Source organism: Eriocheir sinensis, chromosome 61 (genome assembly GCF_024679095.1).
Source record: "Eriocheir sinensis breed Jianghai 21 chromosome 61, ASM2467909v1, whole genome shotgun sequence".
Classification (NCBI taxonomy): Eukaryota; Metazoa; Arthropoda; class Malacostraca; order Decapoda; family Varunidae; genus Eriocheir; species Eriocheir sinensis.
In genome coordinates this window covers 7901338-7929065 of record NC_066569.1, presented here as the reverse complement: position 1 = coordinate 7929065, position 27728 = coordinate 7901338, and the positions used below count along the sequence as shown (strand labels likewise).

General features: G+C 47.0%; 2 protein-coding genes and 1 long non-coding RNA gene across 3 annotated transcripts; 2 read left to right on the top strand and 1 right to left on the bottom strand.

Annotated features, from left to right (window-relative positions):
• Nucleotides 1-169: 169 nt before the first annotated feature.
• On the bottom strand, nt 170-4475 carry LOC126986325 (uncharacterized). Its single transcript, XM_050842377.1, has 2 exons — nt 4308-4475; nt 170-3399 (listed from the first exon to the last, which is right to left on the bottom strand). The coding sequence occupies exon 2, from the start codon at nt 3333-3335 to the stop codon at nt 363-365; it is 2973 nt and encodes a 990-aa protein (XP_050698334.1). The 5' UTR covers nt 3336-3399; nt 4308-4475; the 3' UTR covers nt 170-362.
• Nucleotides 4476-5084: 609 nt separating this feature from the next.
• Nucleotides 5085-19153, top strand: LOC126986020 (tripartite motif-containing protein 3-like). The gene is made up of 9 exons (XM_050841706.1): nt 5085-5193; nt 6760-6909; nt 7415-7474; nt 7802-7838; nt 10236-10342; nt 13944-14215; nt 15724-15903; nt 16217-17324; nt 17974-19153. The coding sequence occupies exons 4-9, from the start codon at nt 7807-7809 to the stop codon at nt 18219-18221; spliced, it is 1947 nt and encodes a 648-aa protein (XP_050697663.1). The 5' UTR covers nt 5085-5193; nt 6760-6909; nt 7415-7474; nt 7802-7806; the 3' UTR covers nt 18222-19153.
• A 7-nt stretch (nt 19154-19160) lies between these two features.
• Nucleotides 19161-22030, top strand: LOC126986331 (uncharacterized). Its single transcript, XR_007739567.1, has 2 exons — nt 19161-21577; nt 21904-22030. It is a non-coding gene; the product is annotated as an uncharacterized LOC126986331 (long non-coding RNA).
• Nucleotides 22031-27728: the final 5698 nt, after the last annotated feature.

Sequence of the window (27728 nt, the reverse complement as noted above, 5' to 3'; positions counted from 1 at the left end):
TGGTAACATACACTCCCTCCCAGGTCTTTCTCTGCCTCTGTGGTGGATAGTGGAGTGTTTCCCATGTGGTATTGGTGTGCTGGATATCCCTTCACTGGTAGCCTGGTAACATACACTCCCAGGTCTTTCTCTGCCTCTGTGGGTGGGCAGGTTTCAAAGAGACACTCCGTTAGCTCTGTGATGAACCTTTACTCATGTGTCAGTCCAGTGCTGCAGGAACACTTGGGAGGCACAGTGTCACAAGTGTTACAAAACAGCCCCACTGCACAAGGCAACCCTCGGCCTCACCGGAAGGGGCACTGAGGAGAACAGACACCAGCAGGACACCTTGCCATCAGGGAGGAGGGAGGCATGGTGGTGTCTTAGGCTTCCTCCAGGATGATGTAGCTGATGGTGTCGGTGAGAGGGTGCGGCGCCTCGGTCAGCTCCACCACACTGTACTCTGGCTGCTCCTCCCCCAACACGGCCACGGCCTCCCCCGCCACACCCTCTGCTGCCTGATGCTGCTGGCGGAGGGGCAGGCGAGGGCTGCGGGGCTGTTGCTGCTGCTGCCGGCGCCGTAGACAATTGTTCTCCCGCTGGCGGCAGGCGTAGCCCTGGGCGAGGGTGTCCTCCCAGGCCACGCCGTGCTTCCTCATGAGGTGCATGCGCAGCCGCTTCCTGTCACTGTACACCTTGGGGCAGAAGGAACATTCCCGTGCCGGGCGCTCGCGGTGCCGGCGCTTGGCGTGCTCCGTCAGGTCACAGCGGCGCTTGAAGGAGCGCGGGCACTCCGGGCAGCGGTGCTCGGCGCGGCTGTGCACGTAGAGGCGGTGCTGCCGCAGCTGGTGGTACTTCGCAAACTGCAGCGAGCACTCCTGGCAGGCCCAGGTGGTGTTGGCGTGCTCCAGGGACACATGTGCCCGCAGGCTGGCCCGCACCCCAAACCGCATGGGGCAGAAGGTGCAGGGGAAGCGCCCCGCATCGCCATGCATGTTGGCCACGTGGACGTCAATGTACCGTGCGCTGTAGGTCTTGCCACACTGGTCGCAGCGCACCGGTGGCGGCGGCGGTGGGGCGCCGTGACGCTCCCGCATGTGTCGCTCCAGCTGTGCCCGCGTGTGGCACTGGGCCAGGCAGAGGCGGCAGCGGTAATGCTGTGGCGGCTGTGTGGGGCGGCCGTGCACGCGGGCCTGGTGGAGGCGCAGGGCAGGGAGGCCAGACACGCGGCGGCCACACAGCGGGCACTCCACCAGCACCTCACTGCCCCCATCCCCTGCAGCCGCCACCCCAGGGTGAGCTGCCCGCTGGTGCCGCACCAATGCTGGCCTGTTCCCAAACACCTCCCCACAAGGCCCACACACCAGCTCTATGACACCCCCAGGCTGGGGCAGCGTGCCCTGTGGGGGCTCCAAGCGGCGGTGGGTCACGCTGCCGCAGCCGTCACCCTCCATGATGACGATGGCACCCTCCTGAAGGCACTCCTGGCTCTGGTGGTCCCCAGCGGAAGCAGCAGCACCCCCTTGTGATGGGCTGGGGGCCGGGGCAGGCCTGGTCCTGCTCCGACCTGCCCGCACCGAGCCAGGGTGTGAGGCAGCCTTGTGCAGGTCGTGGTCTTGCTGGGAGGTGAAGGTGGCAGCACACACGCGGCACCTCCACTGGCTGCCCCGGCTCTGGCCCTGGGCCCCGTCACCCCCCGGTCCACTGAGGCACATGTCCTGGGTGTGCCCAGCCTCCTGCTGCTCCTCAACACTGTCTCCCTCTGCCTCACCGTGCGCCTCCGCTACATCCTGCCCCAACACACACTGGTCCAGCCTCCCGTCCCAGTGCCTGTCCTCCGCCTGCTTCACCGTCACCACATCCTTGGCTTCTTCAGCCGTGGCTAATAATATATTTTGTACTGGTTCCTCCTCCTCCTCCTCCTCCTCCTTCACTACCGATACTTCCTCAAACCCTGCCTTCTCACCCTTCAGCACATCCACTCGCCCCTCCACCAAGCCAGCAGCCTCTCCATCTCCCTGCTGCTGGCCTGCCATGCCCTGCCCCTGCCCCTCAGCCCTGCCCAGAGGTGCCAGCAGGCCATGACCTGCTGCCACACGATGATGCTGCTGCAGGTGTTCAACAAAATCTTTCCGCTGGGGGCCAGTGTAGGGACAGGCAGGGCAGCGACGTGCCCCCCGCCGGCCACTGCCCCACCTCAGCTCCTCGGCAAGACACGCCCTGAGAGCTGCCAGCAGCCTGGAGCTCCTCCAGCGGGGACCAAGGCGGTGGTGCATGGCAGCATGTGTCCGCCAGTCTCCTGGCACAGCCCAGCACAGGTCACATGTCACAGCAGTATCGGGGGCCACCAGCGGCTTGGGCAGGATGGGGCGGACCTTCCTGCCACCCCAGGTCGTGGCAGCCGCCGCTGACCCTGGCGGCACCACTGGCCAGCGCCGCCTCATGCTGGCCGTCACCTGCAGCAGGTGGTGGTAGGCCTCGTCCCCCTCATGCAGCAGTGTCTGACATTCCTGGCACACTGTGGCCTGGCTGGTGCCACCCACTGGAGCCACACCCAGGGCCTGCAGGAGGCTGGGGACACTCAGCAGGCTGTGGGGGAGGGGAGATTGAAGGTACAGGCTGGTGGGGGCATCCCCAGCACCCAGGACATCCCCACAGAAGGTGCAGAGTGTGGGGGGACTGGCTGTGCTGCCCCCCACACCCTGCCGGGGCTGTGCTGCAGGGGCAGGGAGTAGGGTTGTCTTGACTCCACAGAATGCTGAGGAAGGGGCATCTGTGGCCTTGTGCTCCCCCCTCTGTGTTCCGCGCACCACCCCTCCAATGCCCCTCGCAATGCCAGGAGGGGTTGGCACTACCCTCTTCTTGATGGTGAGTCGTGTGGGTGTGGTGCCTCGGGGCCGGGGCCGGGGCCACTGTGGAGGGGCAGGAGTCTTGACTGATGGGATTACAGCGTCATATTGGCTGGTGGTGGTAGTGGTGGTGGTGGTGATGGAGGTAGTGGCAGTGGTGGTGGTGATGGAGGTAGTGGTGGTGGTGATGGAGGTAGTGGCAGTGGTGGTGGTGGTGGTGGAGTGGTGGGGCAACCCTGGGTTACTGTCATGAGTGGTGGTGGTCACCCCAGACACACAGGGAGGGGTGCCCCCCCCACACAGGCTGGCATTGGTGATGTCCGTCACCAGTATGGTGGGCAGCGCCTCCACCACCACATGGTTGCAGCACTGCTGCTGCAGCGGCGGTGTGGCCTCAGCAGTGATGGTGACCAGCTCCTCTTCCTCTTCCGAGTCACTGTGTGCCGTCACCGTGATGGTTTCAAGGGGGCCATCGTGGAGTGGCCCCATGCCATCCCCTTGCTTCATGGCCCCTCCTGCCGGTGGTGGTGGTGGTGGTGCAGCCCCCAGCCAGGTGCCTCCTCCCTCACAGCTGTGGATGGAGGTGAGCCTCAGACACACTACTGTTGTGTGCAGTGCTGTCATGTCAGCCACACAGCCACATGTTCCCACACTCAAGGAAAGGACACGGGAGATAAAACTCGTGTGTATTACACTGATGTGGGTTGATGTGCTGGTGAACACAAGACCCATGCACTACATCATTAACAGATAAAAACATGAATAATAGACCAGAAGGGGAATTGAAACAGGGATATTAATATTTAAAAAACTGGCAATAAGGTTGAACAAATTTTGCTTTTTTTCATGCTACATTTTAATACCAAACAAGACCACCACTCCAAGACACATAATGACACAGTTAATGACCGATCCTCGTCTTCAGTGACCCTAAGAACAGGATCTGTGTGGGTCAGTGGTGGGTGTTACTGGTGAGTCAAGGGTGGGCTGGACCTCCTCCCTCCTGCACATCACACACATCAGAAGAACATGCTTTTCTCAAGAGATGTGAACCCCTGGAATAAACTGCCTCAAGGTTTTTTTTTTTTTTTATGTGCCAGCCTATACCACCAGTGGGTTTTCTTGAGGGGCCTGGATGGTTGGACCCCAGCCTGTCATGATGCAGGCAAGTGTTTTATAGTGGCGCCAGCATTAACTCACAAATACTATGACTGAAAAGTTGAAGGAATTAAAAAGATGAGGCACCCCCTTATGACCACTGCCTCCCCTGCCTCTTAAACGCTTGTCACCCCTGCCATACACACACCTTGCTTTTTAATTCTCCCCTCACCCCCCATCGTCACCCCTTCACCTAGATCTGCCACCTTTATCTGACAACCCGAAAATACGAGCCTCAAGCTATCTTCTATCTTATCCTATTCCTGTAACGAGGCAGAAGGAATCACTAAGTTAAAAATGGGTTAGCTGGTCCACACATACCCTGGTGGGGACGTGTGGCACCCTCGGGGCCTGCACGGTGGTCACGGGGGTGGGGGGCGGCTGTCACTGGGGGTTGAACTTGAGCTTGTTTGTTTTGGTCCAGGTGCAGTCCAAAAATGGTCGTCGGGATTTTAGTCTTTGCAACGGCTCCCAACTTTTTTTTCCATCTTCAAAGTTTTAGAAGAAGAAAAGGAAGAAGAAAAAGGAAAAAAAAGGAAGAAGATGAAGAAGAAAGAGATGAAAAGAAAGGAAGAAGAAGAAGAAGAGAAGGAAGAAGAAGGAAAAGAAAAGGAAGAAGAAGAAAGAAGGAAAAGAAAAGGAAGAAAAAGAAAGAAAGAAAAGAAAAGGAAGAAGAACAAGAAGAAGGAAAAGAAAAAGAAGAAACGGAACAGGTCAAAAGAAGAGGAAGAAGAAGGAACACCACTACACATTATGCTTCTATCCTCTATTTCTCATGGTTGTCTTGATGATGCACCACCACGAGGACACACTGATGCAGGGGGCAGCCAGCGTGTTTGTTTTGGTGCGTCTGTCAATCCGTCAGTCCCCAAAAGGTCATCAAAACAAACGGCCGCTGGGACATCCGTGACGTATCCGTGACGTCACGAAGCGAGGATTAAAAACGGAACAAAACACAAACACAAAAAACACATACCACATAAACCGACACAAATTACTTAAGACACACGTTACATTAATCAAGAATAACGCGCTAAAGGTGCTGTAGTAATTATTTAAGGGAGGTTTGGTTCATTGACTATAGATTTTTTTCCGTATTTTTTTTTTAGCGCAGCGCTTCAGACAGACGACAACACAGCTGATCGGGCGGACGGCAGGAGGGAGACGGCCATTATTCCTTTATTTAGAGCCCGCGGACCCCCAGCGAGTGAGTGGGAGCCATCAACAGTGACTAAAATACATGTAGATTCATAATGTCACGCCGCCGAGGCCCTGGAGGCGGCGTGCGAGGCGTGAGGGCGGCGGGAGGCGGGCGGGCTTCTGACGCAGTAGGCGCGAGGGAGAGGGAGAGAGAAAAACACCAACAACTATTTCATTTTATTTTTTATTTTTATTCCTCCATGTTGCTCCAGCGGCCTCGGCACGGCGTGTGGCGGCCCATGCTGGTCTGTAACGCTTCACTCCCCCGCAGAACAAGCCGCGGGTGGGTTAATTACACGCGTGGTAATGTGATTTATTGGATAACTGGAAACTCTTATTAGGACAAAGGACACATGGCCTTTATTAAACTCTAGGGGACGGCGAGACTCCCGCCGCCAGGACCCCGCGGTGAGGCGGCACGAGGCCCTGGCGAGCCCCTGGGGGCGGCGGTGGCGGGCGTCGCGGCGTGGGGGCGGGGGAGGCGTGTGTTGCCCTCGGCAGGAGAATACCCCGGGGACACCATCCCAGGGGAGGCCCAGACAGCTGTCAGGGGCTGTGTGCGGGCCTTGTGCGTGGCCGCGGTGCCCTCGCCCTGTCTCTGCCCCTGGGGGAGTGACAACAGTGGCAGCTTGAGGGTGTTGTGGCCAGTGTTGTGTGGGGCAGCACAACACACACACTCACGGCCATGAAGCTTGCAGCCACACACACGCCTGTGTGGACAGTCTTGTCGGGGGTTGTGTTGTGTTTGCTTGCAGTTGCTGCTGTGCTGTAAGACACTGGCAGTGAGGCTGGACTGTTTCAACAGTCACACTTTTTTCAATTGTGTGAAAAAATAAGCCCCAGATATTGCAAGTGGCTGATGCATCCTTCATCCTCTTAAAGAAATTTTCTCCTATTTATAAAAAAAAATGGCATTATAAAGTCTTTACTTACAAATAAATATGAAATTTTTGAAGAGCTTCCCTATTTGTTGGTAATGGAAGTTCTCACTATGTTCTGTCCAGCATCTTGACAGCTGGGGCTGAATCCAATCAGAAACTCTGGTACAAAGTGAAGAAAAAAAGTGAAAAAAAATATCTTGGTCGATATATCTATTTAGAATTTGTGCAACTTGCATTATCATGGAATATATATCATATAATGAGTGTTTGCACAGCTCAAAGTGAAGACCTGTACCAAACCTATATCTTGCACTGAGCTAATGATGCTGCCGTCAGTGATGCACCTGTGTCCCTCTGTTCCCTTCATCCCCTTGTTGTCCACCAGTCTTGGCACATGGTTCAGAAAGTTGGCACCTTACAAAACAGAAAGAAAGCGAAAACACAGAAAGAGGAATGGAGCGGAAAACATACTTATTCGTTTATTCACAAATACAATATAGAAATATGAATACTGTCAAATAAAAAGATAAACATATTAAACAACGACAGTCAAGAATGATCAATGTTTACAGGAGCAGTGATTAGCAGACTTTTTTTCATTATTTCCTTTTTTTTTGCCCTTGAACTGTTTCCTTTGCTGTAAAAAAAGTATATGCATTTGTCTATTCACAAGTTCTTATATCCACTAACAGATAAATAACTTCGAGCACCATAGGACGAACAAGTAAATAGCAAGAGCTGAGTGTAGCCTCCACGGACAAAGAACTCCCTTACTTAATTACATAATCACCTTGATGGACCACACCCACCCAGCGATGTCAGACACACAATAGAGCCAACAGGTAACAAAGAAAAGTGAAGCCAGGAAATTAAGAAGAACTTGGAACATTTGCATCATTCTTTAACTTGTATATAAAAAAAAATCAGGAATGGTAATAGTTGTTGATGCAGTAGGAGGTAGTAGCTGTAATAATAGTAGTAGTAGTAGCTGTAGTAATAATAATAGTTGTAGCTGTAGTGGTAGTAGTAGTAGTAGTAGTAGTAGTAGTAATGACAATAACAGTATAGTAGTAGTAGAAGCAATATAAACAGCAGCAGTAGTAGTAATAGTACCTAGTAGAAGTAGCAATAGTATCAATCATAGTAGTAGTAGTAGTAGTAGTAGTAGTAGTAGTAGTAGTAGTAATAATAATGACAATAACAGTATAGTAGTAGTAGAAGCAATATAAACAGCAGCAGTAGTAGTAATAGTACCTAGTAGAAGTAGCAATAGTATCAATCATAGTAGTAGTAGTAGTAGTAATGTTGATGGTAATAGTCACATTCCCCTCTCCCCTCCCCCCCCAGCGTGTGACGGAGGCAGGGCGGCTGCGACACCAGCTCGGCTCTGCGACATGTGTTAATAAGGTGAGTCAGTCTGTTTGTTTATTTATTTATTTACTCACTTATATATTTAGTCACTGTTACTACTATATATTCATTTATTACTGTGATATATTCATGTCCATTATTTATCATATATTACTATTACCTCGTCATTTATTGCTATTTATCATGATTTTTTTTAATGTTTGTTTACTTATGTGTTTATTGTGTGATTATTTTTTTATGTATTTTTCAAGCTAACCTGATCAGTCTTACGTCCTACCAGCGAGGCGCATCCGAGTCTTGTTGTGTTGTTGTGTTGTTTTGGTGTGTTCTGTTGTTCTAGCGTGTGTTTCTTGTCTTCCGCAGGAGTTATGTGGTGCTGCAGGCCCTCCTTTCAGCTGCAGTGAGTGGCCTTGTGTTTGTTTTCCATCCATTATGTTGTGTGTGTGTGTGTGTTGTTAGCTTCTCCTCTGCCTCACTCTCTCTCTGTCGCTCTTCTTTTTTTCTTTCTTTCTTTATTTCTTTATTTTTTATTTATTTATTTATTTATTTTTCTTTTTGCTTATATCTCTCATTTCTCTTTTGTGTGTGTGTGTGTGTGTGTGTTCTTTCCTTTCTCTCTCTCTCTCTCTCTCTCTCTCTCTCTCTCTCTCTTTATCTCTCGTATTGTGTGTGTGTGCGTGTGTTTCTCCTTCTCTATCTCTCTCTTTTTTTGTGTTTGTTTTCTTTGCTTCTCCTATGTGTCTCTCTCTCTCTCTCTCTCTCTCTCTCTCTCTCTCTCTCTCTCTCTCTCTCTCTCTCTCTCTCTCTATCTCTCTTTATCTCTTATGTTTCCTTGTGTCTGCTCTTTGTTTCTCCTATATCTCTCTCTCTCTCACTCTCTCTCTCCTTTTCTTGTTCTGTTTTCGCTCCTCTTCTTCCTCCTCTTTCACCCCCCCTCTCTCTCTCTCTTTATCTCTTGTGTTTCCTTGTGTCTGCTCTTTATTTATTCATGCTCCTCCTCCTCCTCTTCTTTCTCACACCCTAATGCTCTGTCTCTCTCTTTATCTGCTCAGTGTATCCTGTTTCCTTTCTCTTCCCTCCACTCCCTCCCTTTCCCATTTCCTGTTCTCCCTTCCTTCATTGTGGTTTTGTCTATGTTAGTTCTCTAGTTGCTTCTTACTCCCTCCTTGTCTTGGCTTTAGATGTATTTATTGATGTATTTATTTATTTATTATTATTATTTTTTTTTTTAAGGGGGAGGCAAAAGGGTTGACTTGTATGGGTGCTTCTTTTCTGAGGGGTTGGTAATACTGGTACTACTACTACTACTACTACTACTGCTACTATTACTACTATTACTATTACTACTGCATCTTTCTTTTATATATCTTTAACTCTCTCTCTCTCTCTCTCTCTCTCTCTCTGAATGGTTGCTAATTGGTGTATTTTATCATGTTTTTATTCATTTTTTTACTAATCCCTTTTTTTCTCTTTTCTTTTGGCTCCCTCTTCATCACTCCCATCTCTTCTCTCCTCTCCTCTTCCCGTCCTCTGCTTCAGCTTTTTGCAATAATCAAGTGAGTTGCTTTTTTTTTTTTTGGCATGTTTTAAGTAGCTAAGTGTGTGTGTGTGTGTGTGCGTTGTTGTGAAAAGTAATGGAAGGAAAGTCTGTGTGTGTGTGTGTGTGTGTGTGTGTGTGTGTGTGTGTGTGTATGTGTTGATAGCCATGCACATAAGACCACAAGCATGAGTCGAGGAATAGGAAGGAAAAAAAACAAAACAGGAAACACACTCGGTCATTGCCCCTTTAGTGGTGATCCGTCTGTCTCTCAAGAGTACAATAGAAATAGCAAATACATGTCTAGTTAGTATATGATTCACTGTGACGTTTCTTTAACAGACACAGACGCCGGGAGACAGACACAAAGGCGCGGAGACAGACAGACACACGCACACACGCACACACACCTCACGGCACAACACAACACAGCGAAAGAGGAAATAAAACGAGATAAACAGAGCGACGGATGTTACGACTGACTTGTTCCTCGGCTAGCGTAAGAATGAGAGAAGAGGAGAGAGAAGAGAAGAGAGGAGAAGAGAAGAGAGTTTGGAGGTTATTGGTCATTCATCAGTTCATCTTTACTCTCTCTCTCTCTCTCTCTCTCTCTCTCTCTCTCTCTCTCTCTTCCCTCCCTTCCTCCTCTTACTCTTCTCTAATCTTCTTTTCTCTCTCTCTCTCTCAACCTGTTCCTCTTATTGCTTGTCTTCCTCTTCTTTCTCCTATTTTTATTTTATCATTCGGTAGACGGTTCAATCCTTCCCTTATATAGGTCAATGATGACTGTCTTTTTATCTTTTACTCTTTTGCCTCTCTGTTATCTTTCCCCTTTTTCCATGCCTTGTACCCTGAAGCAATCGTTAATGTTTGCCTCTCTTCCTCTCTCCTCGCTCTCCACCCCCGGACAGTTGAGGTGTGGGTGTGATTATCGATACAGTAGACAGTTTAATCCATGCCTTGTACCCTGAAGCAGTCGTTAATGTTCGCCTCTCTTCCCCTCTCCTCGCTCTCCACCCCCGGACAGTTGAGGTGTGGGTGTGATTATCGATACAGTAGACAGTTTAATCCATGCCTTGTACCCTGAAGCAGTCGTTAATGTTCGCCTCTCTTCCCCTCTCCTCGCTCTCCACCCCTGGACAGTTGAGGTGTGGGTGTGATTATCGATACAGTAGACAGTTTAATCCATGCCTTGTACCCTGAAGCAATCATTAATGTTCGCCTCTCTTCCTCTCTCCACCCGCCCTCTCCCCCGGACAGTCGAGGCGTGGGTCGCGAAGAAGTAATGTCGTCTACGTTGGTGGAGACTGTCTCCATCAACTACGAGGACTTCAATGAGTCTTTCCTCACCTGTGGCACCTGTCTGTGTAAGTATTTGCCCCGCCCAAAATTGACCTCTGTTTTGGGCGCTCCCTACTTTTGTCTGTTGTGGGAGTGGCGAGTAGCAGGCTTTTTTATTTTCTACATTTTTTGCTGCCCTTGAGCGGTCTCCTTTGCTGTAAAAAAAAAAAAGAATCACCACTTCAGTCATCACCTCTACTTCTACACACCACCAAAAAATTACGTCAAGAAATTCCACATCCTGCGTAGATTTTTATTTATTTTATTTATTTATTTATTTTTTACGTCTTCGGCTATAGTGAAAATGAGATGTTCAAATCCAGACTTTTATAGGAGCAGCGAGTAGCGGGCTTTTTTTTATATTATTGTTTACTTTTTTGTGTGCCCTTGAGCTGTCTCCTTTGTTGTAAAAATGAAAAAAATAATAAAAAGACTCAGTTTACCTACAAAACATTCATGAGTTTAAAGATGAATTTGATAAGTATGAATAAATAGGCAGAATAATACAAGCATGACTCCAGCCCTGTAAACTCTAGATGAATACACACGTACACACATACACGCCCATGAAGGTTAGGTATTGCATGAAATAAGTAGAAACGCTGTAGTGCTCTAGGGCAACAAAATGAGTGTAGGAAAAAAAAAAAGCCCGCTGCTCGCCACTCCCTTAAATGGCGGTGAATCTACGTATAGACAGTCCAAAATTCAGTCATTCAGTAAATCAGTTTTGTATGACAGAAATATAACAACACTTCCAGATTGCGGTAGTTTAGTACAGCGACTATGCCTGATGAACGAGCCTCCCATAACCCACTTAGCCAGTAGCGAACCTCTTTAGCCGACTCGGTAAGGAGTGGCTCTCTCGTCACGCTGGTCGCGGGTTCAATCCCAGGCAGCCGGCGAATACCCTTTCCTGGTCTTGATTCATTTCTCATGTGCTTCGATACACGCAGAGGTCGTGATGGATAATAGAAAAGAAAAAATACAGCTCCCGGGGCATGACAGTAAAAGTTCGTATGGAAACAGAACTATTGAGGTTGACCTAGCATTCTATTTTTTCTGTGCCCTTGAGTTACTTCCCTTACCGTAAAAAAAGAAACAAATATAACTAGATAAACACATTTCCATCCAGTGATATATAAATGATGGCAGTTGAAGAGGGAGAATTATGAGCTTAGTAAGACTTTGACAAACCTATCTTCAAAAACCTCTCAACAAATCCAATATAATGATAGATAGTGAAGAAGCTTATAAACAGTGTAGCCAGACAAAGATAGGTGTCAATAAGCTTATAAACAGTGTAGCCAGACAAAGATAAGTGTCAATAAGCTTATAAACAGTGTAGCCAGACAAAGATAAGTGTCAATAAGCTTATAAACAGTGTAGCCAGACAAAGATTAGTGTCAAGAACCTTATAAACAGTGTAGCCAGACATGCTTCAACCCCAAGGCTCCAGCAGCGGCCTTGTATGTAGACAGTTCAGCCAAGGCTTTGCTAATGTGGCACAGGGCTAGGAAGGCTTTGAGGGGGAGGCCTGAGCTTGCATTAGAGGGGAGAACTACCGAGGGAGGGTCCTGCGGGGAGTCTGTGCTATGGGGTAAAGGGAAGGGGCTATTGAGGGAGGGTCCTATGGGTAAGGGAAGGGAGAAGGGTGAGAGGAAAGACTACTGAAGGGGAGTCTTGTGGGTAAAGGGTGGATAGACTGGGCAAAGAAGGGAGAAGGGTAAAGAGGAAAGAACTGCTAAGGGGGTTCTTTTGGGTAAGGGAAGGGAGCATGCTGGGGAAGGAAGGGAGAAGGGTGAGAGGAAAGAACTGAGGGGGGTCCTGTGGGTAGGGGGGGCAGACTGGGTGAAGGGGGAGTGGGGAAAAGGGTGATTAACATAAGATTTGTATGTATGTTGTTAGTGAAGCTTTTGCGGGCAGCTAAACTTCCCTCTTAAAACACTGCATCCTCCTCCTCTTCCTTCTCCTCCTCCTCCTCCTCCTCCTCTCTGGTGTTGGTGGCATAGCAAGGCGCCGTAATAATCAGTTGGGTATATATTTGCTTCTGGTACGTAATGAGAAAATAGATTAGTTTAGTGTTCCTGGTGGACTTGTTCATCTCGCTTGTAGATATAATTTTCTCTGTATCTATTTTTATATCTATCTATCCGTCTATATATTCTTCATTATCTTTTCCTCTTATTTTCCTTTTTTTCATATACTTTTTTTCTTTTCTACTCTATCTCTTTCTCATTTCTGGTTAGGTTATTTTTTTATTTTTTTCTCTTTTATTTTCCTGTTTTTTTTCCTTCGTTTCTTGTCTTTCCATTTGTTTGTCTCTTGCTCTCTGTGTCTTCTGGTTAAGTCAGTGATATTCTTTTTGTCTCTATCCTTTCCTCTTTTTCTGTATTTCTTTTACTTACTCCAAATGTACTCTTTTCCTTTCTCTCACTCACTCGCTGTCTCCCTCTCTCTCTCTCTCAGTGCTTGTAGTGGCTATTCTCGGCTGTCCCAATGCATGTAGTGGGCTAAGTCAGGTCTTGGTGGCTGCCAGGAGGTTGTGTCCATCCCTCGAGGTAGTGGCTGAGTATGCAAGGTCCTGAGGCGAGGGGGGCAAGCATGGAGGTTGAATTGGTGGAGTTGACATCATCCCATTAAGTGAATCCGCCTGAGCTGTCATTTTTACGGCCAGGTGTCAGGTGTTGTCAGGTCAGGCTCTCTTAATGGGCTCGGCCAGGCTCGCCCACCCCCATCTTTTGGCCGTAAATTTGACAGTTCGTTGGCTTCACCTCAGTGAATGGGGTTAGTGGGCCGTGTCGACTCCACCAATTCTACCTCCATGGGGGCAAGCATAGAGTACATGGTAATTTCTGGCTTGCGATGTTGTGCTTGTGAGTTGCCTGCGTCATGTTGGTTAAGACAGAGCTTGTAGAGGTACTGTTGTGTTGTGGAAATAATTGATTCATCTATAAATTCTTTGTTTCTCGGTATTAAAGACGGAGAAGATCAAAAGAGAGGATATTTTTTGACGTTTTAAATACTTGTAAATTGAGATTGGAATTTCGAGGGTTATAAAATTTGTGAATGATGGTGATTTTTGGTGGGAGGAAAGGTTTGTGAAGGATAGATAAAGAGAAGAGAGGAAGAAGAAGAAGAGCTATTGAATGTATGATAAATAGGGAAGAGAGTAATATATATATGAAGCACTGGGAAAGGAAGTAAGCTTATTGAATGTCAGTAGAGGCAAGTTGAAGTGGGTGGAGGAGGAAAAGTTCAGTGCATTGGTAACATATAAGAACATAAGAACATAAGAACGCAGGAGTCTACAAGAGGCCGGTAGGCAGTAGGCAGTAGAGAGATGATTAGAGGTTGCAAAGGGGAGTTCCAAAAGCCACCACCAGCACACCCAGGAGCAGACAGAGGAGGAGGAAATTACGAAACAAAAAAAAAGTAAGACAAACCACAAATACAGAAATCAGTTTTAAGACGTTCCGAGCCTAAGGACCGGCAACGCTAGTCCAGTCGAGGGAAGTTTAGCCGCACCGCACGTGTTGGAGGGCGCAGTGTGGCGGGCCGTCCCCACCTGCCCCCCCGCGCTGCGCCGAAACATTGCTATACCTGTCACTGTAGCTCTGGCATGGACAGGCTCCTTCGATGGGGGGGAGCACACCCCAAAGCTGCTACACTGCTCCCACACCGTCTGCCTGCACTGCCTGACGCGCATCGTGGCCTCCCATGCGCGCGAGGATGGAACCTTCCGCTGCCCCATCTGCCGTGAGTCCATCAGGATTCCGTCGGGGGGGGTGGCCGCCCTTCCCCCGTCGTTCCTGGTCAATCAGCTCCTCGACCTCATGTCCCGCCAGCGACGAGAGGTCATCCCCAAATGCTCCACACATGCGAACCAGGTGACCTCACGCGCCCTACTTCTGTTGCTCTCCCTGTGTGATCTTTAACTTGTTCTTGTGTGACTAAATGTTGTTCTTCCTCTCTCATGATTTTTTCCTTTGTCATCCACCTCCTTCCTCCCTGATCCACACTTAACGCTCCACATTTCCCTTCAGGAGTTTGTTTTTCTTCAATAGTTCTTACCTCTTCCACATTCACAACTTTCTCTCCCTTATTGTTATTCTTCCTCTCCTATAATTCCTTCCTCCTTCCTCCCTGATCCACACTTAACACTCCACATATCCCTTCAGGAGTTTGTTTTTCTTCAATAGTTCTTACCTCTTCCACATTCACAACCTTCTTCCCTTTGTTATTCTTCCTCTTCCATAATTCCTTCAGTTATCATCCACCTCCTTCCTCCCTTATCCACTAAACACTCCACATTTCCCTTCAGGAGTTTTTGTTTTCTTCAATAGTTCTTACCCCTTCCCTTATTGTTATTCTTCCTCTCCCATAATTCCTTCTTTTATCATCCACCTCCTTATCCCTTATCCACTAAACACTCCACATTTCCCTTCAGGAGTTTTTGTTTTCTTCAATAGTTCTTACCCCTTCCCTTATTGTTATTCTTCCTCTCTCCCATAATTCCTTCAGTTATCATCCACCTCCTTCCTCCCTTATCCACTAAACACTCCACATTTCCCTTCAGGAGTTTTTGTTTTCTTCAATAGTCAGTCATACCAATAATTGTCAGTCATACCAACAATCTGTCAGTCATACCAACAATCTGTCAGTCATACCAACAATCTGTCAGTCATACCAGCAATCTGTCAGTCATACCAGCAATCTGTCAGTCATACCAATAATTGTCAGTCATACCAGCAATCTGTCAGTCATACCAACAATCTGTCAGTCATACCAGCAATCTGTCAGTCATACCAATAATTGTCAGTCATACCAGCAATCTGTCAGTCATACCAATAATTGTCAGTCATACCAACAATCTGTCAGTCATACCAATAATTGTCAGTCATACCAATAATTGTCAGTCATACCAGCAATCTGTCAGTCATACCAATAATTGTCAGTCATACCAGCAATCTGTCAGTCATACCAATAATTGTCAGTCATACCAGCAATCTGTCAGTCATACCAGCAATCTGTCAGTCATACCAACAATCTGTCAGTCATACCAGTAATTGTCAGTCATACCAACAATCTGTCAGTCATACCAGTAATTGTCAGTCATACCAGCAATCTGTCAGTCATACCAACAATCTGTCAGTCATACCAATAATTGTCAGTCATACCAACAATCTGTCAATCATAGCAATCGAGTAGCGGGCTTTTTTTTATTGTTTTCCTTTTTTTGTCCCCTTGTGCTGTCTCCTTTGCTGTAAAAAAAAAATCATACCAACAATTTGTCAGTCATACCAACAATTATAGCAGTCATACCAACATACCAATAATCATACCAGTTATACCCCACTTCCCTGCCCTCCTAACACTCCCGAACCTCACTCGTTGCCGCCCCCCATAGCTGAACGAGGCGAGCGACGCGGTCCGCACGGAAATGCACCAGCTGGACCACGCCGCCGACGCCACCTTCGAGGAGGTCAACCGCGCCTTCCAAGCCATCGTGGACGTAATAGAGCAGCGTCGCGAGGCTGTGGTGGCCAACGTGAAGAAGATGCGGGACGAGAAGAAGAAGGTGCTGCAGGTAAGGGTGATGATAGTGGTGGTGATGAGGGTGATGAGGAAGGAGGGTGGGTACATGTGATGGGTGGTGGTGGTGGTGGTGATGATGAGGATGATGAGGGAGTCAGGGGGGAAGGGAGGGTATGTGTGAGGGATGGTGTTGGTGATGGTGAGGGAGATGAGGGGGGAAGGGAGGGTACGTGGGAAGGATGGTGAGGGCTGTTACAGAGGAATGGATGAGGCCGTGCTCTTGGGGAAGGAGAAGGTGTCAGGAAGTAAGTAGGCTGGGGTCATGGGGTGGCCTGGGTTATCATTGTTGTTGTTGTCCGCCGCAGGACCAGCTGGACATCATTGAGGCGGAGAGGCGCAAGGTGCAGCAGGAGTGTGAGGGGCTGCAGTACCAGGTGGAGGTGCGAAACATCACCAAGAAGATCGCCCACCTCAACACCAAGATCGACTCCCTGGCCACGCTGGTGGAGCCCAGGGAGAACGCCTTCCTCAAGTTTGAGAACGGGCGCGGCGAGGCCTTCGACCAGGTGCGTGCCACGGTGGAGGACTACGGGCGCGTGGCCACCAGCCGCACCTTCCCCAGCCTGTGCTTCATGAAGGCCAAGAAGGCCATGACACACCTGCGCAGTGAGGTGGTGGTGACGGCTGTGGACTACGAGGGCCAGACCCAGCAGGCCGGCGGGGACCCCATGGAGGCCACGGTTACCACGGAGGGCGGGGACACGGTGGAGAGCCAGGTGGAGGACAACCAGGACGGCACGTACTCAGTGTTCTTCACGCCGGAGCAGGGCGGCCTCCACAATGTGGCGGTGAAGGTGTTTGGGCGGCCGGTGAAAGAGTCGCCGCTCAGCGTGGAGGTGCTGGACGAACACAACCCAGAGACAGTGTACGGCTCACGGGGCTCCGGCCGCGACCAGTTCCTGCAGCCCGTGGGCATCTGCCTGGACGAGGATGGCTACCTGTACGTGGCCGACACCGGCAACTCCCGCATCAAAGTGCTCAGCCCCCAGCTGCGGGAGGTGCAGCATATTGTTGGCGACGCCCTCGAGGGCCGCAGCGTCACTGGCATCACCCGCACGCCCGCTGGCTCCCTCGTCTTCGTCAACTGGCGGAAGCGCACGGTGACGGAGGTGACGTCGTCGGGGCAGCTCCTCTCACAGTTCACCCACGACCGCCTGCAGGAGCCCACCGCCCTGGCCGTCAACGCCCTCGGGGAGATACTCGTGGCGGACAACGCAGCCAACTCCATCTTCGTCTTCCTGGCCGGGGGTAAGCTGGTGCGGCACTGGGGCGCGCGGGGCAGCAAGCCGGGCCAGCTGGGCTCCGTGGCGGCCCTCTGCACCGGCCCGGAGAACGAGGTGGTGGTGGCGGACTCCAGGATACAAGTGTTCTCACCGGAGGGACAGTTCCTGCGCACCATATTTGAGACCAAAGGTGAGGCACACACACACACATACACACACACACAATCAGTAGAGAAATGTTGACAAAAAAGTGGTATAAGTATTAGACAACATTAACTCCCTTCCCCTCTAAAGTCCAGAACAGCGATACAAACCAACCTCGCCATAAACAGCTGTACACTCTTCCTTCTGTCAACAAATAATGGAAATAATTACACCAGCTATGATCACTTTCCATAACCGTCACCTTGTTTGCTAATCTATTATTGTATGTGAGTTGTTTTTTTTCCTTTTGCCCGTAACTGCTTTCTTGTAACTCTATAGATCTGAGAATTTATCCATTAGTCCAGTGGTGTGTGCAAGCTCTCGTTTTTCTTTATCTTCCCTTCACTGCCTCCTCGTAACTCTCTATATCTTTTTTCTATATCACCTTGTTTGTTAGTCCAGTGGTGTGTGCAAGCTTTCGTTTTTCTTTATCTTCCCTTCACTGCATCCTCGTAACTCTCTAAATCTCTGTCGCCTTGTTCATTAGTCTTGGTTTATGTGAGTGTTTTCTTCCTTTATTTTCTCTTCTTTCCTTGACCTCTTTCTCTGGCATAAAAAAAAGTAATGATAAAAAAACTAATCTGGCCTGAGGAAATAACTAAATCACTCCCTTCTCCCTTCCGTCTCATCCTCAGGCAAAGGACCAAAGGGGACTTATGGCGGCCTGTTCCTGGACCCCCGAGGCTTGCTGCTGGCCACCCGACAGGAACGCAACCACTCGTGCATTCAGGTGTTCGACTATACGCTCGGCACGCTCATCTTCACCATCGACTCCCGCGAGGCTAAGCTCAAGCGTCCGTCTGGCTTGGCCGCGACGCCGGACGGGTATGTTATCATCGTCGACCTCGGCAACGACTGCGTCAAAAAGTTCAGGTACATGTAGATCTCTGGGCGACGTGTGTGCGTACGTGTGTGTGTGTGTGTGTGTTCGCCACCACCACCACAGCCGCCACCATCGCTTCTGCTGCTGCCGCCACCTCCATGCCTCTCACTGTGTTCCCTTCTCTCACTACCGGGTCGTCTTGGGTCACTGAAGGCTCGGTATTCTGTTGTCTTCGTTGCTTGGCCTTGTTGCCACATTACTGGATTGTACGAGGTCATTCATGCTGTACTGACTCATCGCCTGACCATCTTGATTCATAGGTGGGTCATCTGAGGTCGCTGAAGGGCTGACCTAACTCATCATTCTGTTTTCTTTGTTGCTTGGCTGTGTTGACTTGTAACTGGATCTTCTGAGGTCATTTAACCCCCTGACTACGGATTTCCTGTAAGAAAACATCACCAAGCTACAGGAATGGAACAAAAAGTGGCTGCTACAATTCAGTGAGGAAAAATGTAAAGTCATGCACCTTGGGAGGGGATATCCAGCACACCAATACCACATGGGAAACACTCCACTATCCACCACAGAGGCAGAGAAAGACCTGGGAGTGTATGTTACCAGGCTACCAGTGAAGGGATATCCAGCATACCAATACCACATGGGAAACACTCCACTATCCACCACAGAGGCAGAGAAAGACCTGGGAGTGTATGTTACCAGGCTACCAGTGAAGGGATATCCAGCATACCAATACCACATGGGAAACACTCCACTATCCACCACAGAGGCAGAGAAAGACCTGGGAGTGTATGTTACCAGGCTACCAGTGAAGGGATATCCAGCACACCAATACCACATGGGAAACACTCCACTATCCACCACAGAGGCAGAGAAAGACCTGGGAGTGTATGTTACCAGGCTACCAGTGAAGGGATATCCAGCATACCAATACCACATGGGAAAACACTCCACTATCCACCACAAAGGCAGAGAAAGACCTGGGAGTACACGTGACCAGGCTACCAATGAAGGCCAAATCCGTGCCAATCACAGCGACTCCCAGCACAGAATGTATCCACTCCAGCCAGGGATGAGACCACCATGACCAGACTTGCGTTTCCTCCCCCAAGGATATAGATATGGCTCCGAGGATGTGGCCCAGACCTTCAACATTCACCCCCCCCAAAAGAAGAATGGTCCCCTTAACCTGGTAGCTGCAGGGACCATGATATCAGCAAACGTAAGAGGCTGAGTATGACAACCTGGCAATGTTTGAGTCCAGTCACGCAGATGAGGTGAGGCCCAGGCAGCGTAAGGCCACAACAGACACCCCCTAACATGGCCCCTCCTGCTTGTTGGTTTGGCCTTCATGTGGACTCTCAGGGCTCCGTCACTGCTCCACAATACAGTCGTTCCACAAATAGTAGTTTCCAATAGTTCGGTTTTGGTTTTATGTGGAATTTTATAGATTATTTTAGGATTTTAAAATTTCCCGACAAGCAGGAAATTTAAAAATCCCTTAAAATATCTTCCATGACAATCCGTATAAAACAGAAACCGTACTATTTGAGGGGTGACTGTACCTCTCTATGCGCTCCACTGTCAGGTTGTCCATGCACCCCCCTCCTGCAGGCTACAGATAGAGGCGTCCACCCTGTCAGACCTTGCACGGGACACAGAAGAAGCAAGGAAGGAAGGAAGGAAAAGAAAGAAAAATTGAGGTAGAAGAAATGAAGGAATAGGGGTTACTTAAGAGGTTACTAAGCCTATGATGTGCAGGAGAAGGGTCATATTAATTTTCAAGCACTGATAATGTTTTTGAAATGTATGCTGTCAGGTAGTGAAAAGTGCAAACCAGTCACCCGGTCAGTCAAGGGAAACACATCCATGCCCACATTTATAACTTCCCGGCACTTTTCCTTAATATTCTTCCAGCGTACGCCATCACCCACTCAGTCGAAGGCAACACACTCACCCACACACACATCCATATCACCTTCCCAGCACTGTTCCTAAGTATTCATAAACGTCACCAGTTCAGTCAGTCAGTCAGTCAGTAACACATCCGCGCCCACCAAGTCTGTTCCGTCACGCTAACACAGGCGGCAGGGTGGACATGTCTGGGGTGTTGTTGTGGTCTGTGGGAGTGACGCTCGACTCAAGACAGAGACTCGCTGCGTTGAGTTTGGCTCAAGGTTTTGCAGTCCAGATATATGTATTGATAGGGTTGAGGGTGGGTGGGAGGGAGGGTGGGAGGGAGGGATTGAAGGAAGGGAGAGAAGAAAGGAAAGATTGAAGGAACAGGGGAAGGGAGAGAGAAAAGGCAAGGAAGGGAAGAATAGGGAAAGACAAAAACAAAGGAATGAAAGAAGGGAAAAGAAAGAAAAATTGAGGAAGAAGAAATGAAGGAATAGGGAAGGGAGTGAGAAAAGAAGAAAGGAAGGAATGAAGGAACAGGGGAAGGGAGAGAAAAAGCAAGAAAGGAAAGAAGTAAAGAAAAATAGAGGAAGAAGAAAGAAGGAAATAGGGAAGGGAGTCAGAAAATCAAATAAAGAAAAGAAACACGTAGAAACAATTAAGTCCAGGAAAATGAAAATAAAGATCAGGATAAAGGAAATAGAGGAAAACAGAAAGAAACATTAAAAAAGAATTAAAAAACGAAACATATACAAAAACGGCAAAGAGAGAACGACTTCCATACACTCCAAGGTGGACCAATTCGTGTGTGCGTGTGTGTCAGCTGGGGACCATGTGTGTGCGCGTGTGTGTACGTCTATAAAGGGCGGACCAGTACGTACATGTGCCGGTAAATCACAAGAACACAGTCGGTCTTTTTTTTTATTTTATTTTATTTATTTTTTTATTTTTTTTACGTCAAGAGCGGAAAAAAAATGTGTGTACGCTTCCGCATTATTGATTTTCACAGTCACGGCATTACGTACATCAAGGGCTAAGCGCATGTATTTAAATGTACCATCGCCTCGGTTCGCCTGCCTGAAAACCCTCTCGTAGAAGTTGCCAGGCTTTCCACGGACTGTTTCGTGATCCCAGTGATGGTTTTACATAAGTTCTTTGCCATGAACAGAAAAGAAACAGCAGAAGAGTTAAGAAAGATGAAGGTAACTTTTGATGTTTTAGTGGAGACGGTGAAGGTAGATTTTGATTGTTAGCGAAGAAAATAGAGAAGAGAAAAGAGTTATGGACGATGAGAGTAAAAGTTGACGTTTTAATGGAAAGGAGAGAAGCAAATGAACGTAAATTTTAAACTTTGCCTCGTTAATAGGAGAGAGAAAATCTGCATCGAGTCTAAAAACTAAGCAACCGAAACCTGTGAACAAGGAAAAAAACGGACTTTATTTAGTTATAAAAAGTTATAAAAAGAAAAGAAAACGAGAAAATGTTACCGGGGGAAAAAAGTTAATAAAAGAAAAGAAAACGAGAAAATGTTACCGGGGGAAAAAAGTTAATAAAAGAAAAGAAAATGAGAAAATGTTAATGGGGGGAAAAAATTATAAAAAGAAAAGAAAACGAGAAAATGTTAACGGGGGAAAAAAGTTAATAAAAGAAAAGAAAATGAGAAAATGTTACCGGGGGAAAAAAGTTAATAAAAAGAAAAGAAAATGAGAAAATGTTAACGGGGGGAAAAAAATTATAAAAAGAAAAGAAAATGAGAAAATGTTAACGGGGGAAAAAAAATTATAAAAAGAAAAGAAAACGAGAAAATGTTACCGGGGGAAAAAAGTTAATAAAAGAAAAGAAAATGAGAAAATGTTAACGGGGGAAAAAAATTATAAAAAGAAAAGAAAATGAGAAACTGTGATTGGGGGAAAAAATCATAAAAAGAAAAGAAAACGAGATGCTAATGGGGGGCTCGTTTGGTCGCTGCCTGTTTGTCTAAAGCGTCGTTTGGCCTGTTCGTCTCGAGTGCAACGCCGGTGTTTACGTATAAGTTCCTCGTTTTGTACTTTTTTAGGTTTTAACGCATGACACTTTTTTTTATATGGGTACAGAAGGGCATTTTCCATAGTGGACATTCCTTTACTCTGTGTGTGTGTGTGTGTGTGTGTGTGGACGTTAACTCTTGAATCGATTGCGTAGGTTTTCGTTTCGTTTTCTCGCTATGCTCATACGTACAGTGGTGAGGAATAACACACACACACACACACACACACACACACACACACACACACACACACACACACACACACACACACTCACATTCGGGAAAGCTACAGGTCCCTCAAACTACACTATTACACCCACACGCAACAATGTACCAGATGACGCAGTGCAATCAGATCAACTTGACACCAAGGCTTCAATAACGTACTTCAGGCAAACGTCGATGACCTGAACTTCATTACAACGCGAGACTTAGCCGAGGGAAGAATGGTGGGGGCGAGAACAGCCTGGGTCCTTGTGTTCTTTGGGAGTGTTCGTGGTAGTGTGGGTACTGCTAGGGATGGCCGAGGGAAGGGTGGTGGGTAGAAGAACAGCCTGGGTCTCTGTGTTCTTGGTAGTTTACAGAAAGAGGTGATTTAGATACACTTGAAAAATTTGGTAGTGCAATTCGAACCGAACCTCAGTACATGAACATCAGAGTGGACAGGCAATGGAGAGGAAAGATAAGGGTTAAAAAGTAGACTAAGTGGGTTGGCATGTACTTAGAGGAATTGTTGAAGGAAAGAGGGATGGATTAGCTACTGGAAGAACTGTTAATGCAATCCGAACCTCTCCTCAGTACATGAAAATAAGAGTTGATCGGAAATAGAGATGCAAGACAGAGGGTTACAAAACAGGCTAAGTGGGTTGTTGTGTACTTAGAGGAATTGTTGAAGGAAAAAGGGATGGATTAGCTACTGGAAGAACTGTTAGTGCAATCCGAACCTCTCCTCAGTACATGAAAATAAGAGTTGATCGGAAATAGAGATGAAAGACAGAGGATTACAAAACAGGCTAAGTGGGTTGTTGTGTACTTAGAGGAATTGTTGAAGGAAGGAGAAGTGATTTACGTCCTTGAAGAACTGGTAGTGCAATTCGGACCTTTCCTCGGCACTCGAGTTGACCAGCAATAACGAGGAAAGACAAAGGTTAAAACTAGGCTAAGTGGGCTGTCATGTACTTAAAGCAAAGGTTCCCAACTGGTGGGTAGCGGATGATTGCCTGGGGGGTCACGAAGCCTTGATAGAAACGGCCGAAGTGAGTTTTTTATAGCCTGTTGTTTTGAGTTTGTTTTCTGCTGGCGAGTGTTGAGAGGGAGCATCAGGGTGTCTCTTGGGGCATGTCAGGGCTGGGTGTGGGTGAAAATGGGTGTTTAAAACTTGTAAAACTATGCTGATATTAAGGGTCGCACGGGTTTCAAGATTTTGGGGAAAGGTTTACGAGTGCGAGGACATTGGGAACCGCTGACTTTGAGCAGTTGTTAAAGGAAGGAGGATTATGACCAAACAGGAGAAAAACACGTAGAATTAAGGAACCTAAAGGTGATAATTGTGAAACGGAGTACTTAACTGTCAATCGTCTGATGTACTTATGGCAAATTGATTCAGGAAGCAAAGAAAATGTGCCTCTTCATGGGGGACTAAGAGATATATGTGAAAATAGGAAGAACCAAAGAAAACAAGCTGGTAATAATTGTGAATCCGTGTACTTACTCTGAATCGTCTGATGTACTCACTGCAAATTGATTCAAGAAACAAAGAAAATGTTCCTCTTCATGGGAGACTAAGGGATATATTCCTCTTCATGGGAGACTAAGGGATATACGTAAAAATAGGGAAAACCAAAGAAAACTGGTGGTAATTGTGAATCCATGTACTTACGCTGAATCGTCTGATGTACTTACTGCAAATTGATTCAGGAAGCAAAGAAAATGTTCCTCTTCATGGGAGACTAAGGGATATACATAAAAATAGGGAGAACCAAAGAAAACTGGTGGTAATTGTGAATCCGTGTACTTACGCTGAATCGTCTGATGTACTTATTGCAAATTGATTCAGGAAGCAAAGAAAATGTTCCTCTTCATGGGAGACTAAGGGATATACGTAAAAATAGGGAGAACCAAAGAAAACTGGTGGTAATTGTGAATCCATGTACTTACGCTGAATCGTCTGATGTACTTACTGCAAATTGATTCAGGAAGCAAAGAAAATGTTGAAGAGAGAAAGGGAGAAAGAGAGATAGAAGTGGGAATTGATACAGTTAGTTTTAAAGAAGCATTACTGGAGAGAGAGAGAGAGAGAGAGAGAGAGAGAGAGAGAGAGAGAGAGAGAAGAGTGGGGTTTAATAGTTAGTTTTAAAGAAGCATTACTGGTGACAAAACATACAAGTTACACCTATGAGATTACACGCCAGATCTTAACCTCTTCTTTTTAGGGTAAACCGATGAAAAATGAAACCGGTATTCGTGCAGGGCTGTTTACGAGGCTAATCTCAAACACACCAACGGGAACGAGTGAACTGAGCGAGAAGCCGATAGTGGTTGCTTAGGGCAGGTTCAGAGAGGTGCCGTAATTGGCGTCTTCAGGTGTTAAGTGCGGTAAATCAAGGTATCATTTAGTGTGAGTTTAATTACCACCACATGAAAAATAAGTAGTTAATTGATTAACCTAAAAGAGATACAGATAATGGTTGCAAAGGGGTGATTCAGCGTTACCTTAAATAGCATCTTTTGGTGTTCGATGCAGTATATAAAAGTCCTAAATAGCATAAGGTCAACTAGCACCACATACACAATTAATAGAAAAATGAGTCGCCAAACAAGATACAGGTAGTGGTTGCAAAGGGCCGATTCAGAGGTACCTTAGCATCGTGAGGTGTTGGGTGTGGTACATTAGGGTTCCTGTTAGTGTGGGGTCGGTTACTCCGGCTTACGTAATTAGTAGAGGCCACAAAATATTAGAGCAGAAATGTTATGTGGCGGGGGATTTCGAGTCTCAGTCAGCGAAGCCATGACATAAAATAACAGGAAAATAAAGAATAAAGAAAATAAACAGTGAATGAAACAAGATAGATAGGAAATGAAAAATAAACAAAATAAACAATGAACAAAACTAAATAAACGATAAATAAACAAACAAAACAAATGGAAAATAAACAGCAAAAAATAAAAACACATAAAACAAAATAGAAAATAAACCACGAAAAAAAAATACAAAACATTAAAAAAAAAGGAAGAATTTGCCGAGAATCCGAGGCAAGCAACCGAAAATCAAATAGCGCATCCTGTAACCACCAACCCGAAAACCATAAACCCAAATAACGTGTACTCTCTACCCACCAAAGTCTCGCATTATCGGAACCCAACCTTGCGTTACCCTAATCACGGCTGCGGCCTTTTATGTCTCAGGCAGATAACGTGTACCTTTGTTTCGAGGGGGCGGCAGGAGGAGAAGGAAGGGGGTAGACGAGTTGCGTTAGTACTTACTCTAGGGGTTAGTAGTAGTAAGTAGAAGTAGCGATTGTTGTTGTTGTAGTGATATCGGTTAGGACGAGGGAGGACTGGTAGTAGATGTAGTAGTGGTAGTGAGAGTTGAAGGGTTGTGGGTGACTTACAAAATGCCAAGAAGATATCGTTAAGGGTAGTGATGTTAGGCTAAAGGGGGCAGGATGTTGACCCGGTAGCAGCGGGGATCATGTTTCTTAATGGTCCCTCTAAGCGAGAAAAATGAGAAAAAATCACCCCTCACACAAAGCATTTCATAACATACATCAAAGCATTTGTGATCAGATTATGTATCATCTATTTTGGGGGGCTTATATCATGCCACAAATTTGGCCCGTCGCTGCTACACGGTAAAGCCACAAATTTGGCCCGTCACTGCTACATGGTAAAGCCACAAATTTGGCCCGTCACTGCTACACGGTAAAGCCACAAATTTGGCCCGTCGCTGCTGCACGGTAAAGCCACAAATTTGGCCCGTCGCTGCTACCGGGTTAAATACCAGTAGTAATAACCGTTGTCGTACTTGGAGCATAGTATTTACTGGTTTCCGACGCCTAACTATTGCTGAGAGTCATCAGGATCTAACTTTTAATGACAACTATAAATGAGTTTCGTTATTGGGGCCCAGAAGACAGGTTTGGGGTAGGAAGTCGGGAAATATAAGCGGCTGAGTACGACAATCGGGCAACATTGGGTCACTAGTAATAGCAGTAGTAGTAGGAGGAGGAGGAGGAGGAGAAATAGGAGTAGGACCGATGACGAGGGTTGTGGGAATTAAAAGTTTGCCACGAAATATTACGTTAAGTCGTTTGAATCATAGACAGTAGTAGTAAGAGCAATAGTAATAGTAGTAGTAGTAGTAGTAGTCACCATGCCAAAATCCATACTAGTAGTAGAAGTAGATTAATTAGCGCTCTACAACCATGGGAAAAAAAAGTACCTTCTTCGTATAGTTTTAAAAAATTCCATTGAGATTGCCATAGTTGGATTTCCTTCAGCTTACACGCCTTCATAGTACAGTCTCCGCAGGAACCTTGAGTGGGTCGCGCTTTTTAACCCTGGTAGCTGCAGGATCATGTTTCTTAATGGTCCCTCTAAGCGAGAAAAATGAGAGAAAAATCATCACTCACGCAAACCATTTCATAATTTATATCAACGCATTTGTGATCAGTTTATGCATCATCTATTTTTGGGGGGTTTATATCATGGGAAAAATTTGGCCCGTCGCTGGTACACGGTAAAGCCACAAATTTGGCCCGTCACTGGTACACGGTAAAGTCACAAATTTGGCCCGTCGCTGGTACATGGTAAAGCCACAAATTTGGCCCGTCACTGGTACACGGGAAAGCCACAAATTTGTCCCATCGCTGGTACACGGTAAAGCCACAAATTTGTCCCGTCGCTGGTACACGGTAAAGCCACAAATTTGGCCCGTCACTGGTACACGGTAAAGCCACAAATTTGGCCCGTCTCTGGTACATGGTAAAGCCACAAATTTGGCCCGTCACTGGTACACGGTAAAGCCACAAATTTGGCCCGTCGCCGGTACACGGTAAAGCCACAAATTTGGCCTGTCGCTGGTACACGGTAAAGCCACAAATTTGGCCCGTCGCTGGTACACGGTAAAGCCACAAATTTGGCCCGTCGCCGGTACACGGTAAAGCCACAAATTTGGCCCGTCGCTGGTACCAGGTTAATACATGAATTTATCGATCATAGTATAGTGGGAGTCAAATGCTATGTATGGTCCAGGGGGTTCAAAATAATGCATATCTTAGAATTGCTGACCATGCTTATAAACTCTGGAGGTCTGTCGAGGAGTCATAAATATTTGGGTCATGTTCCAAGGCACTGATATTATTTTGTTCTGTTCGATGGAGTAAATGTAAAGTTTGGCACATACCAGATAGCTGCAAGTGTATTTTCCGTACAAATAAAAAGAATAAATGAAAGAAAATAAACAATGAACAAAACGAGATGAATAGGAAGTGAAAAATAATCAAAACAAACAGGAAATAAACAATGAAAAATAAACAATAAACAAACAAAAGAAGAACAATCGATGAACAACACACTTCAGAGCTACCATTGCAATAGTTGGAGTTCTGTATCTACACCTAATA

What these genes read in the sequence shown, in the direction of transcription:
- LOC126986020 (XM_050841706.1), top strand. Translation starts at nt 7,807, where the DNA reads ATGTGGTGCTGCAGGCCCTCCTTTCAGCTGCA. An exon ending in CGAACCAGGTGACCTCACGC is followed by an intron (nt 14,216 to 15,723) that starts GCCCTACTTCTG and finishes CGCCCCCCATAG; the next exon opens with CTGAACGAGGCGAGCGACGC. An exon ending in CACCATATTTGAGACCAAAG is followed by an intron (nt 17,325 to 17,973) that starts GTGAGGCACACA and finishes TCTCATCCTCAG; the next exon opens with GCAAAGGACCAAAGGGGACT.
- LOC126986325 (XM_050842377.1), bottom strand. Translation starts at nt 3,335, where the DNA reads ATGAAGCAAGGGGATGGCATGGGGCCACTCCACGATGGCCCCCTTGAA.